This window comes from Ascaphus truei, unplaced genomic scaffold (genome assembly GCF_040206685.1).
Source record: "Ascaphus truei isolate aAscTru1 unplaced genomic scaffold, aAscTru1.hap1 HAP1_SCAFFOLD_1048, whole genome shotgun sequence".
NCBI lineage: Eukaryota > Metazoa > Chordata > Amphibia > Anura > Ascaphidae > Ascaphus > Ascaphus truei.
In genome coordinates this window covers 92,426-107,374 of record NW_027453913.1, presented here as the reverse complement: position 1 = coordinate 107,374, position 14,949 = coordinate 92,426, and the positions used below count along the sequence as shown (strand labels likewise).

At 47.0% G+C, this 14,949-nt stretch overlaps 1 protein-coding gene across 1 annotated transcript; it reads left to right on the top strand.

Moving 5' to 3' along the window:
- Window positions 1–465: 465 nt before the first annotated feature.
- On the top strand, window positions 466–14,492 carry LOC142475004 (uncharacterized). The gene is made up of 2 exons (XM_075581098.1): window positions 466–669; window positions 8,912–14,492. Exon 2 carries the CDS (start codon window positions 9,225–9,227, stop codon window positions 10,446–10,448), a length of 1,224 nt encoding a protein of 407 aa, XP_075437213.1. The 5' UTR covers window positions 466–669; window positions 8,912–9,224; the 3' UTR covers window positions 10,449–14,492.
- The last annotated feature ends 457 nt before the right edge of the window (window positions 14,493–14,949 follow it).

The following is a 14,949-nucleotide window of genomic DNA, read 5'->3' as shown; positions in this document are numbered from 1 at the left end:
TCGGATGCTGCGATTTAACAGTATCCCCAAGTAGCTACATTGTATCACAGGGGTGTCCCCAGAACCTTGAAAGTAGCTTCCGGGGAACGCTTATGCTAAAGCATAGCCCATTGCTTTTCAATGGAGGATCTTCGCATATACTCTCGAGCGCCATCTGGTGGTCTTTTACAGTAATTGCAACAGCCCTGTAAATTTTGCATAGGAATACATTGCATTCTGTACCTCGCTGCAAATGGCCAAAAGGGCGGGAAGGAGCAAACAAAGGGTCATAAAACCAAATACATTTAACCCTTGCCCTCCCGACCTGATCCCAGTGTATATGTTTAGTGCAATCACTGTAGGAACAGGAACACATGTAACCAGGAACATACATTAAAACCAAAGGGGAATACATATTGTACTGAGGCAGGGGAATGTAGACACATTTGACCATTATCACAGTTACCCCCTCACCTCCCACACAATGGTAGGGGTGGCCATCTGGGGGGTAACCCCTTTATTACTGGGCTAACCACCCCCCCTCCCTGTGACAGACGGGACATGGGCTAAACAAGAGAATGAACCTGCATCGCCACATCATCATACGGGGAACAAGAGACAGTCCTGTTGGCGAACATTTCTCTGATTCTGGCCATATGATGAATGATCTGATGGTGGCCATACTCGAAGGTAATCTTAAAACACCGAAAGAGAGACGGTTGCATGAATACAAATTTATGCAACTGTTCGGGACACTTAGCGGTGGCCTAAACAGAGACCGAAGTTTTATGAGTCATTACTGATGCAAGTGAACTCTCTTCCCATAAGTGCTAAAGGCCATGTCTATACATACTGTGCTATATGTATGCACACACAGCTGTCTCTTACACATACAAATACTCCATGTTATTCCATTCCTATATACCAATAGGGACCACATAGTATCTACACACACTTTTAGTAATGCAACACACTCACATTTTCACACCTACCCACACCATTGATATACACTCCCACTCCACACACCTTTTGTAAAACGCTGTATACATTGTGGGCTCTACATTCATTTTACTTACATACACACACACACATACGCACATACACACTCACTCTTACATCACTAACATTCAGGGACCATTTAACACCTCTAGCCACAGAGCGCACGCGCAGTTCTTCAAGCCAAGCCACAGAGCTTAGCTCCGCCCCCTGACGCGTGGCCCACGTGATGTCATTCATTGCTCCGCGGAAAGTGTTGCCACTAATGCCACTTGTCTCCTGCAGCCTATCCCAGCCTCCGCGGAGGCTGCGCCTCTGCTTCGCCTCCTGTTCCATTGGTTCCCACTTCCTTTACGTACCCTGCTCTCACTCTCTTGCATTGCTGAGCATAACCTGTTGTATCCTTGTGTTCCTGCGTTTGCTGTGCCTTGTGCCTTGTTGCTTTCTCTCCAGTTGCTCCTAAGTGTACCGACCCGGCTTGACTATTGGACCCTCTCTGGATAACGACCCCGGCTTGCCTCTTACTACCCGCCCCTCTCCATCCCTGACCACAGCTTTTAGATACTCTACCACTCTCCCAGCTCCAACCCCAGACCATGGCTCAACAGATACCGACTATTTTACTGGCTCTACTACAAGACCTCGGCAAGTATCAGGACTAACCCAATCTCTCCAATCCAGACCCGGCTATGCTGACTATCCACACTCCAGGCGTGCCTCCGCTGCTGTGGGTGCACAGTTTCATACTATCCCACCTCAGTACCGGGTTCCCACCTTGTTCGTGGTGAGCGCAAGCGTTACAGTATGCTTAGCCCAACGAACATGGATCTCCCCCCCCCTGAGGTGGGCCAAGCCCTGTCTTCTATTTCTGAACACTTTCAATACCTGGACAATCAGATTGCTTCTTTGACTCAAAGCCTGGCAACTGTTTCTTTACACCAATCCCAGTCCAGAATTGTTAGACCTGCAACTCTGTCTTCTACCCCTGAGGTATCTCATCCTCTTGAGCCGCATCACCCCAATCGTTATGCGGGTGACCCCCATGGCTGTAGAGGTTTCCTCAACCAATGTGACATACAGTTCGAGTTAACCCCTTCTCGCTTTTCTTTTGATAGATCCAAGGTGGCATACATTATTGCCCTGCTGACCGGTGATGCCTTGGCATGGGCATCTCCCATCTGGAAGCAGAGACCAGAGCTTATTCAAGATTTTTCACACTTCAAAAAAGAATTTAGGCAGGTCTTTGACACTCCAGGCCGTAAAGTTACTGCAGCTTCTTCCCTATTTTACATTTCAGAGGATCACAGATCTGTCGCAAGATATGCCCTTGAGTTCCGGACCATTGCCACAGAGACAGGCTGGAACGTTGAGGCCTTGTCAGCAGCTTTCTGGTGGGGTCTTTCCGAAACACGGAAGAATGAATTAGCTGACCAGGAAAGACCTACTGTGCTAGAGGATCTTATTGACGTATGTATTAGGGTAGATCAACGCCTTCAGGAAAGGAAGGTTGAATGCCATCGTTCACGATCCCTCACTTCTATTATTCCCATTTGCAGTCCTTCTCCAACCGCTTTCCCAGCTCTTGAGGCTCCGGAATCTCTGCAGTTAATAAGCCACCAACTCTCTTCTTTGGAAAAACAACACCGGAGGAATTGAGGTCTGTGCCTCTACTGCGGACTGTCTGATCATCTGGTGCTTCATTGCCCCACTGAGCCGGGAAACGCCCAATGAGGTATGAGGGGATCTCATTGGATACCATTTCCTCTTCCCCTTCTATAAAGAAACCTGCCGACTAGGATTATGCTTCCAGTCTTCCTTGAGGGTCCTGGCTTCCAAACTTCTGCCTCTCCATTCATTGATTCCGGGTCTGGAGTTAATTTTGTGGATCAAAATTTCGCCTTTAAAACAAGATTCCGGGCATTCAGGATATGGAAACAGGGTGGGTTTGAGAGGCTGAAAGATCTGGAGGGCTTTGATGAATAACATCAAAACATTTGAGCAGATTAAGTCTGAAAAAGACATCCCAAACACTGAATTCTTTAGGTACCTCCAGATCCGGGCATTTTGCTTCAAACACACAGCACGTCCTCCCTTGACGAATTTTGAAAAGCTCTGCGTGCGGGAAACTGACACGCGGGGACTAATCTCTACCCTATACGGGAAAGTGATCAGTTCTGGTAAAGACCACGGACAGAAACCTAGCTTCATGATACAATGGGAAACAGATATAGGTTAGACATTAGAGGACGAAGACTGGACGAAGATTCTGGAGGCAGCGGCTAAAAGCTCCTTCTGTACGACTTTAAAGGAAAACTCATATAAAGTTATTAATGAGGCGATACCTCACCCCAATCAAATTATCTACATTTGTGACTGGTTACTCCCCCTTGTGCCCTTTACAATATGGAGAGCCGGGAGACTTGTTGCATATGCTGTGGTGTTGTCCCCGTCTGGCCCCAATTTTGGAGCAAATTTGGAATTGGCTGCAGAGGATATTGGGCCCCGAAATTGGGTTAGACCCCTGGTTGTTCTTGCTAAACAGACCGTGGCAAGGTATGACCAGAGCCAGGAATTAATTGATCGTGCATTTCGCAACTGCCATGAGGTGTTAGACCGCAGCATTCTGGAACCAGAATGCAATTCCATCTATTGATAAGATTCAGAATAGAATTTGGTTTGTCTGCCAGATGGAAAAATTAACAAGTTTGGTTAACGACACTGGCCCAAATTTCCAAAATGTCTGGATGCTTTGGTTGGCACAAACAGATATACCAAGGGGGAATGGTGCTACCATTTCGCTATGATAGATATAAGTGAGTTCTTCTCTGATCGATAATAAATAAGAATCAAGGGGGGAATGCACATAAAACGGACATAGCCATAAGATCGGTGCGCTTTGCCGGGACTTCTGATTTGCGGAAGAACATGAATAGAAGTGATTACTACACAATCAAAAGAAGATGGTTCAATTGCCCCCTCCCTATTTCCCCCCTCGGTCCCCCTTATCCCCATCTTTGTCTTATTTGTTTGTTTGTCAACAAGAAAGGTTGTGGCAGTTGAACAAGATAATGCGGGTCATACTATGTAATTGTGCCTGTATTTCCTTTTGAAGAAAAATAAATAAAATATAAAGTTTAAAAAAAACAACAAAAAAACAAGATTCTTCTGGTAAAGAAATCGGTGCCCGTCTGGTTGGAGGCCATTGATGGACGTCCTCTCCAGCCAGCTTTTATCTCCTTGGAGACACCTAGTCTTAATATTTCCACTAAGGATGGTCACAAGGAGGAGATTTCCCTGGACGTAATTCATTCACCCTCGGTGCAGGTACTTTTGGGCCTGGACTGACAAAAAAACCTATACAATGGGACTCTCTTTGTAGCAAGTCTTGTGTTTCTTCGGTGCAACTTTTCGGTGGCTTAGAAACCACTACTTCTGCCAAACCTACTCTGCCGGAAGTATATGTGGATTTCATTGATGTCTTTGACAATGTTCGTTCTGATATCCTTCCCCCTCATCGCCCTTTTGATTGACCCATTGATCTCCTACCCAGAGCTATCCTGCCTAAAGCTAGATCTTACCCGCAGTCTCTTCCTGAAACCAAAGCAATGTCTGAGTACATTCAAGAGAACTTAAAAAAGGGCTTCATTGGAAACTTCTCTTTTCCAGCTGGGGCTGGTTTCTTTTTTGTTAAAAAGGATGGTCCTCTCCACCCGTGCATAGACTACAGAGGACTTGACAAGATTACTCTAAAGAACCGTTAGCCTTTACCACTCGTCTCAGAACTCTTTGATCGTTTGCAAGGCTCTACCATCTTTTCTAAACTCGATCTTCGTGGGGCCTACAATCTCATACGTATACGTCAAGTGGAAGACGGCCTTTAACACGCGATGGCCTTTACGAATACTTGGTCATGCCTTTTGGACTATGTATTGCTCTGGCTGTTTTTCAAGAGTTCGTGAATGAGATTTTTCAAGATGTTCTTAACATTTTTCTCATTGTCTATCTTGATGATATTCTCATTTTTCCAAAATCTCTCTTGGAACACATCCAGCATACCAAGTTAGTCCTGTCCCGCCTGCATGATAATCATCTCTACGCCAAGATGGAGAAATGTATGTTTCACCAAACATCAACGTCCTTCCTTGGCTACATTATTTCTGACGATGGTTTCTCTATGGACCCTGATAAACTCAAGGCAGTTCTAGACTAGCCCCAACCCACTTATCTTAAGGCGATAAAGCACTTTCTCGGGTTCGCCAATTATTACCGCAAATGTATCCGTAATTTTTCCTCCAATCACTGCTCTGATGAAGAAAGATGCAGATGCATCTTCCTGGTCTCCTGAAGCATGTCTGGCCTTTGAGTCCCTCAAAAAGGCATTTGTTTCCGCCACCATCTTACGCCATCCAGACCCTAAGCTTCCTTTCACCTTGGAGGTAGATGCCTCGGACATAGGGGACGGAGCCATACTCTCACAGAGACAAACCCCTCAAGATAAATTACACACCTGTGGGTTTTTCTCCCCAAAAAAATCTTCAGCAGCAAAACTACGATGTTGGCAACCGAGAACTCTTAGCCATTAAACTTGCTCTGCAAGAGTGGAGACATCTTCTGAAGGGTACCGAAAATCCTATTTCGATCCTCACGGACCATAAAAATCTATTGTACATTGAAGGCACTCGTCGGCTTGGTTTCCGTCAGGCCCGCTGGGCTCTTTTCTTTTCAAGATTGAACTACATAATATCCTACATTCCTGGTACCAAGAATCTAAAGGCTGATTCCTTATCTCGTCAATTCGTCAGTGAGGACAATCTGAAGACATTCCAGAGACTATTCTACCTTCTAAGTATATCATCTCAGCAAACTCTTTTGACGAACTGGACAAGATCCTGGATACTCAGACACTCATTCCTGAGGGTATGGAGGTGCCTGAGGGTTGCCTGTATGCTGCACCACAGTTCCAGAGAAAAATCCTTGAATGGGGTCACTCCTTAGTCTGCCGGTCACCCTGGTACCAAAAGTACTTCAGATTTAATCAAATGCACTTTCTGGTGGCCATATATGCTCAAGAACATCAAGGAATTAATCAACTCTTGTTGCATCTGTGCCCGAAACAAGCCCGCTCGCAACAAGCCATTGGGTCTTCGTGCTTTGCCTATACTGGATCGTCCTTGAACTCTCCTTTCAATGGACTTTATTGTCGAGCTCCCTATCTCTAGTGGGATGAACACTTTCCTTGTTATTGTTGATAGGTTTTCAAAACAGTCTCATTTCATACCCCTCAAGGGCCTTCCCAACTCTGCCACCCTAGCAGACATATTAAAGAAATCTTCCGTATCCATGGAGTCCCACTCTCTATCATATCCGACCGCGGATCTCAGTTTGTCTCCAAATTTTGGCATGCCTTTGCTCAAAGGATGGATATTAAACTTCTTTTTTTCTTCAGGGTATCATCCCCAAACCAATGGACAGACCGAGAGGACGAATCAGTCCTTAGAGCAATATCTCAGATGTTTTATCTCTGACGCACAGGATAACTCTGTAGATTTCCTTCCATGGGCCGAATTCGCCCATAACTCCCTCAGAAACGAGTCCACCCTAGAGTCACCTTTCTTTGTTAATTATGGGGGTTTCTATGTCCTTTCACTATTCTCGAGCAGGGCAATCCGGTGGCTTACCGTCCAACTTCCTCAGTCCATGAGAATTCCAGCGGTGTTCATTGTTAAAACCTGTCTTCCAAAGATCTCAGTTCCCTGACGTCTCTCCTAGACCACCACCTGTTATCGTACAAGGTCAAGAAGAATTTGAGATTCAATCTACACTACCGACACACTTTATCACACTGCGGCCAGATCCGCAAGCCGGGAGATTTCCCGGCTTGCTAGTGGCCGCCCCTCGGCGTGCGGTGACGCGCGGTCACGCGTCATCGGGAGTCTGCGCCCCCTACACGCGCGTCCAGGGCTCCCCGAGGGAGCCCTGGTGTCCCGCGATCGCGGGACGGTGGCAGGGGGTTCCGGGGGACCCGGCGGACCCGGCAGCGGTAGGGAGAGCGCCCCGATCGGAGGGCGCTCTTCCGCTGCTTCGGCGCGCGCCCGTCACCCTCCGGCGCGCGCCAGGATACTGCTGCGGCCAAGAACGGGCAAATGCTCGAATAAACTTGGCCGCAGCAGTATAATCGACTCAAGGAACTGACCAATATCTGGTACATTGGAAAGGGTTTGGACCAGAAGAGCGGTCTTGGATACCCCATCACCAGATCCACGCTCCCGGTTTGTTAAGGCGGTTCCACGCCAGGTTTCCGCATAAACCATGTTGGAGTCGTCCTGAGGCTGCTTCTCAAGGGGGTGTACTGGAAGGAATCGGGGAACAAGTCCCCTGCGGCGTGTTCCCTCCTTACCTGCTAAATCTCAAGTCCCCGTGCTTGTTGCTGAGCGTGCGCGCATCTCCGCTCTGTTTACAGAGCGCAAGCGCACACGCAGTTCTTCAAGCTATACCACGGACCTTAGCTCCGCCCCCGGACTCGCCTCTCTCGCGCTGCGCACACACGTGACATGCACCGCTCCTTAGGCAAGTGTTCTAATGCCACTCGTCTCCTGCAGCTTATCCCAGCCTCTGCGGAGGCCGCGTCTCCGCTCTGCCTCCTGTTCCATTGGTTCTCACTTCCTTTAAGTACCCAGCTCTCACTCTCTTGCATTGCTGAGCATAACCTGTTGTAGTCTTGTGTTTCTGCGTTTTCTGTGCCTTGCCTTGTGCCTTGTTGCTTTCCAGATGCTTCTACGTGTACCGAGCCGGATTGACTATTGGACCCTCTCTGGATAACGACCCCAGCTTGCCTCTGACTACCCGTACCTCTCATCCCTGACCACGGCTTTTGGATTCTCTACCACTCTCCCGGCTCCAACCCCAGGCCATGGCTCAATGGATACAGACTATTCTATTGGCTCCGCCCAAAGACTTTGGCAAGTAACAGGACTAACCCAATCTCTCCAATCCAGACCCGGCTACGCTGACAATCCACACTCCAGGCGTACCTCCGCTGTTGTGGGTGCACAGTTTCATACGATCCCACCTCAGTACAGGGGTTCCGCCTTGTTCGTGGTGAGTGCAAGCGTTAGAGTTCCCTAAAAAATAAACCCTTCAAACAATTGTATTAAAAAAATTAACACAGTTCTGGAATTCACTGGATGATATTGGTATAGCTTAATTAAGTCTGAATAACATCTGTGATGTCAAATACATAATTGGGCATTTGGTTCCTCAGAGCGCGCCAGCAAGAGGTGTGGCCGGCAGCCAACCAATTAGAAAACGCACAAACCCACAGACAAATACCACAGACAAACAGTGTGTGTGTCTGTAATCTGTAACACAAGTACAGACTTGTTCCCTAAAAAAAAAAAAAAGACAGTTCTGGAATTCACTGGATGATATTGATATAGCTTAATTAAGTCTGAATAACATCTGTGATGTCAAATACAATAATTGGACATTTAACAATGCGGATTTAGCAGAAAGTTGGGTCATCCTATAACTATTAGAGACCTGGTACATGGTGCGGTAACGGGAACACCCGGTGACTGATATGTGAGCTTCTAATGAGACATGTATTCTATTCATTGTACAAACCGTTTTTAATTACTGTATACCTTCACAACTGAAACTGATTTGAAAAGATTTCTTCCACTTTAATTGGTGTTTTGCAGCTAGTGAGATTTCCTTTTAAATTGTTAAATATTAGGATATACTTTAAATGTATGATACACGACATCTACTCTCCCGGCCCTAATGCTGCACATGTTGTGCTAAACCCTTCATTTTTACAATGTACATCTACAGTTTACTGTCATTCTGAAGTTTTTGGGATATGCCAACTTACCTCTCCTGCATGACCTTTTGTAAGACAGTTTGTGTAACAGTGACTGTTTTTTGTCTCTTCTAGTACAAAGACAAGCTCCAATAATCCACCCATGCCAACACTGCAAGGTTGCTTTTAGCAGTCAGGATTACCTCCTCAAACATCTGAAGTTCAAACACCCAAATGAGTATATGGAAAAGATGAGGACAGAACAATCTTGCAACATTCCAATAAATATGACAGAAAATGCATCTTTCAACCATTCAACGCAATTAATGAACAATGTAACTGCTTCTCACTCTAAAATATATATACAGTATTAGCAGCTGCTATAGGAAAAGATCTTGGAGAAAGTGGGAAGAGTTTGACTTGGTTATCGGACCAGAACCTACAGAAGATGACACACACAGGGGAGAGACCGCATGTATGTAGGGAATGTGGGAAGGGATTTAGTCAGTTATCCCACCTGAACAAACACATGATAACACACACAGGGGAGAGACCGCATGTATGTGGAGAATGTGGGAAAGGATATAGTGAATCATACAGCCTGGACATACACATGAGGACACACACAGGGGAGAGACCGCATGTATGTGGGGAATGTGGAAAGGGATTTATTCAGTTATCCCACCTGGACACACACATGAGGACACACACAGGGGAGATGCCGCATGTATGTGGGGAATGTGGGAAGGGATTTAGTAATATATCCAACCTGATCAGACACAAGAGGACACACACAGGGGAGAAACCGTATGTATGTGGTGAATGTGGGAAGGGATTTAGTAGGTTATGCCACCTGAACATACACAAGAGGACACACACAGGGGAGAGACCGCATGTATGTGGGGAATGTGGGAAGGGATTTAATAGGTTATCCCACCTGAACATACACAAGAGGACACACACAGGGGAGAGACCGCATGTATGTGGGGAATGTAAGAAGGGATTTAGTCAGTTATCCATCCTGAACACACACATGAGGACACACACTGGGGAGAGACCGCATGTATGTGGGGAATGTGGGAAGGGACTTAGTGATGCAACCAGCCTGAACACACACATGAGGACACACACAGGGGAGAGACCGCATGTATGTGGGGAATGTGGGAAGCAATTTAGTGTGTTATTCGGACTGAACACACACATGAAGACACACACAGGGGAGAAACCGCATGTATGTGGGGAATGTGGGAAGGGATTTAGTGTGTCATCCAGTCTGAACTCACACATGAGAACACACACAGGGGAAAGACCGCATGTATGTGGGGAATGTGGGAAGGGATTTAGTGCGTCATCCAGCCTGATCAAACACAAGAGGACACACACTGGGGAGAGACCGCATGTATGTGGGGAATGTGGGAAGCAATTTAGTGTGTTATTTGGACTGGACACCCACATGAAGACACACACAGGGGAGAGACCGCATTTATGTGGGGAATGTGGGAAGGGATTTAGTACGTCATCCAGCCTGATCAAACACAAGAGGACACACACACGGGAGAAACCGCATGTATGTGGGGAATGTGGGAAGGGATTTAGTGTGTTATCCAGCCTGAGCACACACAAGAGGACACATACAGGGGAGAGACCTATCTCTAAAGCTGGGCATGTGTAGGGATAGTAACAATAGAAAAATAAAACCCCTATAATGAGGCACTCTAAACAGATATGTACAATGATGACACCAGAGGAATCTAATGAGTAATGAATTGATGAATTATTTAAAATCTTTATTAGGAGATACCTCAAGATTAAAGTATTTCAGGTAAGTGAACCTATGCCTCTGAGGCTTGCCTAATCTAAAGTGCGAATTTAAAATGGAGTGGGTATAGACTGGGGTATAAAGCCCCAATATAACGTATAAGTAGGACTATAAAGCCATCACGTTTAGATGCAAAATCACATCTAAATAAGTGTAGCTAAACACCAGACTCTGAATGGTTAATGAGTAACCTATACAAAAATGAAAGGATCTACTGTCATAGAGAATCTCAGTGATTTCTTCACTGTGGGGGTGCAATGCCTGTGGCCAAATATGTAAATGAATATCAATATGTAACACTTATATCAGCTCTGGCCTCCCACCTAGCAGGTAGTGCAGTGTACTTTAGTGCACACTTCAATAAACGTCTAGATCCTTGTTAAATGAACATATAAGTTGGAGCGTTAATATCACTCATAGTGTAAACATTCGTTGTAGTTAACCTCATATAGTATCAAACAGATGATGAAACATTGTAGCTCCTTTGCAATTTAAACCTCATGTAAGTACAACATATTTCAGTCTCAGAGCTATATAGCTGGATAGAATGACAGACTCAATATGTCTGACAAAATGTCTCTTAGCCAATATAGTAAATACAGGTAAACCCCGTTATAACGGGGTCCTCCCCGAGACCACCGCGTTAGTAACGGGGTCGTGGAAAAAAAATGGCCGCCGCATCAGTGCATATTAACCCCGCGGGACAGGAGATGGGAGGGGGGATGCCCCTCCAGTCCCGGCTTCCCCCTCTCACCGTGGGACAGGAGATGGGAGGGGGGATGCCCCTCCGGTCCCGGCTTCCCCCTGTCACCGCGGGATGGGAGTGGGGATGCCCCTCTGGTCCCCGCTTCCCCCTGTCACCGCGGGACAGGAGATGGGAGGGGGGATGCCCCTCCGGTCCTGGCTTCCCCCTGTCACCGTGGGACAGGAGATGGGAGGGGGGATGCCCCTCTGGTCCCGGCTTCCCCCTGTCACCGTGTGATGGGAGGGGGGATGCCCCTCCTGTCCCGGCTTCCCCCTGACACCACGTGACAGGAGATGTGAGGGGGGATGCCCCTCCGGTCCCGGCTTCCCCCTGTCACCGCGTGACAGGAGATGGGAGTGGGGATGCCCCTCCGGTCCCGGCTTCCCCCTGACACCACGTAATGGGAGGGGTGATGCCCCTCTGGTCCTGGCTTCCCCCTGACACCACGTGACGAGATGGGAGGGGGGATGCCCCTCCGGTCCCGGCTTCCCCGTGACAGGAGATGGGAGGGGGGATGCCCCTCCGGTCCCGGCTTCCCCCTGACACCATGTGACAGGAGATGGGAGGGGGGATGCCCCTCCGGTTACCGGCTTCCCCCTGTCACCGCGGGCCGTACCGCCAACCTACCCCCACCTACCTGCCCCCCCGTGCTGCACCGGGCCACCCCACCAGCCCCCGCAGCATCGGGGGCCCCCGCAGCCATCACCCCACTCCACCGTAGCACCACCCCGACCGGCACGCAGCGCCCCCCCCACCGGCACGCAGCGCCCCCCCCCCTGCAGCCACATGCCTCACCAATCATCCCCAAGGTAAGGCTGATTTATTTATATGTGTATTGGGAGGGGTGTGTGTGTGTGTGCAGTGTGTGTCAGTGTGAGCAGTGTGTGTGCAGTGTGCAGTGTGAGCAATGAGCAGTGTCAGTGTGAGCAATGAGCAGTGTGTGCAGTGTGCAGTGTGAGCAATGAGCAGTGTGTGTGCAGTGTGAGCAATGTGCAGTGTGTGCAGTGTGCAGTGCAAATTTAAAAAAAAAAAAATTTAAACGGGAACCACGGGAAAACCGCGTTATATCCGAATCGCGGTATAACGAGGCGCGTTATAACGGGGTTTACCTGTATATCCAGATAAAAGCTTTTGACTGCTGCATAAACTTGGTAGTTAACAGAGAATATATGACTGGACAGAGTGACAGACTTGTAGTATCTGACGCAGTGTCTCCTTGTCACAATAGTAACTGGTGTAACAATCAAACCAATTAAAATTGGGAGGTATGATACAATAAACCTCACAGGTACATAGCAGTATATTCCATGTAACCGTCAGACACTTGCAGTTGCGTTAGGTTGCGTAAATATTCAGTGATCTACTGTTCCCGCTCTTCCTCCTGCCAATCACATTCGTCATCATAGAGAGCGGTCTTTTCGGTTTGTACCAAATTCAGGCACCCCCACCATTCTTGGGGTGTTCGGTGGGGTTGATTCAGTTCGGGTTCTCCGTAAGAGATGTCTTCATCCTTATCGGACCAGAAGGGCCACTCTTCCGTTGGGTAGGATTCATTACAGGAACACCGCATCCTGTCCTCCATTTTGGGGCGACCTGGTGTATTTTTCTTCCTGACCTCAGGAGGCGCTATTGCAACTGTTATCACTATTTGCTAGAACCCTAAATTGTGGTAGTCCCAAAGGTGGGCCTCTTTTGCTTGTAGAGGTCGCAGCTCTCACAGGCATCTCTGTAGACTTTTTCTTCCCTTGGGTATGTTTTACAATATTAGCACTGCTGTGCATGCATTCACTCTCATCGTCTGAATAAGGCCTGAAGGGACACTGCTCCGTGTGGTGGGGTTCTTTACACCAGGAACACATTTTCTTCCCTATTTTTGCAGAGTGTATTTGACTTCAGCTGGGCGGCCATTTTAAATTCTCAGGGTTTTTTTTTCCACAGGTGTATTCTTCACCTTGACCTATTGGGGCTCTATTTCTTTAAATACAATGCTTGCTAGCTGCCCATTTCCTTGCTTCAGCAAAGGCATTTGCTTTACACCATTTACTTGCTATGTGCAATCCCTCCGCTTCAGCAAAAGAATTTGGTTTTCTGCTTGAGTTCAGTAATTTTCAGTCTCATCTTTGGGTAATATTGCATTCACTCTTCGCACTTTGGGTGCATGTTGTACTCCCAAGATACATAGACAGACTTTACTTGCAGAAAAAATATTCTCTTTTTTTTTTTCACTCCGGGCGGGCGACTTAACACTCAGCAATTGGCTTTGGGTTACCCTTTACACAAAATGACAGGCTGAATAGGTCTGACAAAATGTCTCTAAGTTAACCCATATAGAGAATATATCCGGATAAAAGCTCTATATTTTTGCACAAATTAGGTAGCTTGCAAAAAATGTGTGACTGGACAGTGACAGACTAGTAATGTATGACACAATGTCTCCATGTCACGGTGGTAACTGTGGTGTAGCAACGATCTCATATAGCAACATTTATGAACATAAATCCCATGATCAGCTATACCCCTTCGCTATGATAAAAATAGGCGTGTTAGTGAATCGCCTGTGCTCAAAAGCAGAGCTAAGTTCATGTAAAAGTTACAGCAGTGCTATGGGTGGAGGGCAGGCAGTCTCTGCACCTCTCCCGATGATGTCAGCACGTCCAATTGCAACCAGCCTGAACACACACATGAGGACACACACTGGGTAGAGACCGCTTGTATGTGGGGAATGTGGGAAGCAATTTAGTGTGTTATTTGGACTGATCACACACATGAAGACACACACTGGGGAGAGACCGCATGTACAGTATGTGGGGAATATGGGAAGGGATTTAGTGTGTTATCCAGCCTGAACACACACAAGAGGACACATACAGTGGAGAGACTTATCTCTAAAGGCAGGCATGTTTAGGGATAACGAGCTACTAAGACGCTCACATATATGTGCAAATGTGTATCTGTTACGCTAAATCACAATGGAAAGTGACTTTAGTTTATGGTGCCTAAAACGAGCATTTTAAAAGGCTAAAAAAGTTATAACTTTTTAAATACAGGTTATTTGTATCATTCTTATTGTTGTTTTATTTAAAGAAAAATGTTCTTAATAATGTTTTATATTTCCAAGCTGATGGTTCTAATAAAATGTGTATTCTCCATTATGCTGAAGTGGTCTGTAGCCTCACTTAGCGGTGAATCTGAATAGTTTCGCCACAACCAACTGGCCGCTGGCATTAGGCCACAGACGACCCCCCGCCCAACAGCTGTTTCTAATGTAAGTTTTATTACTGTTTTCGGTAGGAGGTTACTTTAAGTGGTTTCAGGTTAGGGGTTTTTAGGGTAAGGGCTTAAGGTTGGGGTTTTTAGGGTATGGGTGGGCTTAGGATTTTGGGGTTTTTAGGGTATGGGTGGGCTTAGGATATTGGGGTTTTAGGGTTAAGAGGGGGCTTAGGATATAGGGGTTTTAGGGTAGGGGGTTTAGGCACTTACCTTAGTGGTGAAGTAGCCAGTGATGGGGTCAGTCGCAGCGAAACAGCAGCGACCAAATGTCCTAGAGTGTCCTGTGAATACTGAGGTGGAGGACAGAGACACAGACTAACATCCCCAGTGAGGGACATC

Coding starts and splice junctions, on each gene's coding strand:
- LOC142475004 (XM_075581098.1), top strand. CDS start 9,225: ATGACACACACAGGGGAGAGACCGCATGTATGTAGGGAATGTGGGAAG.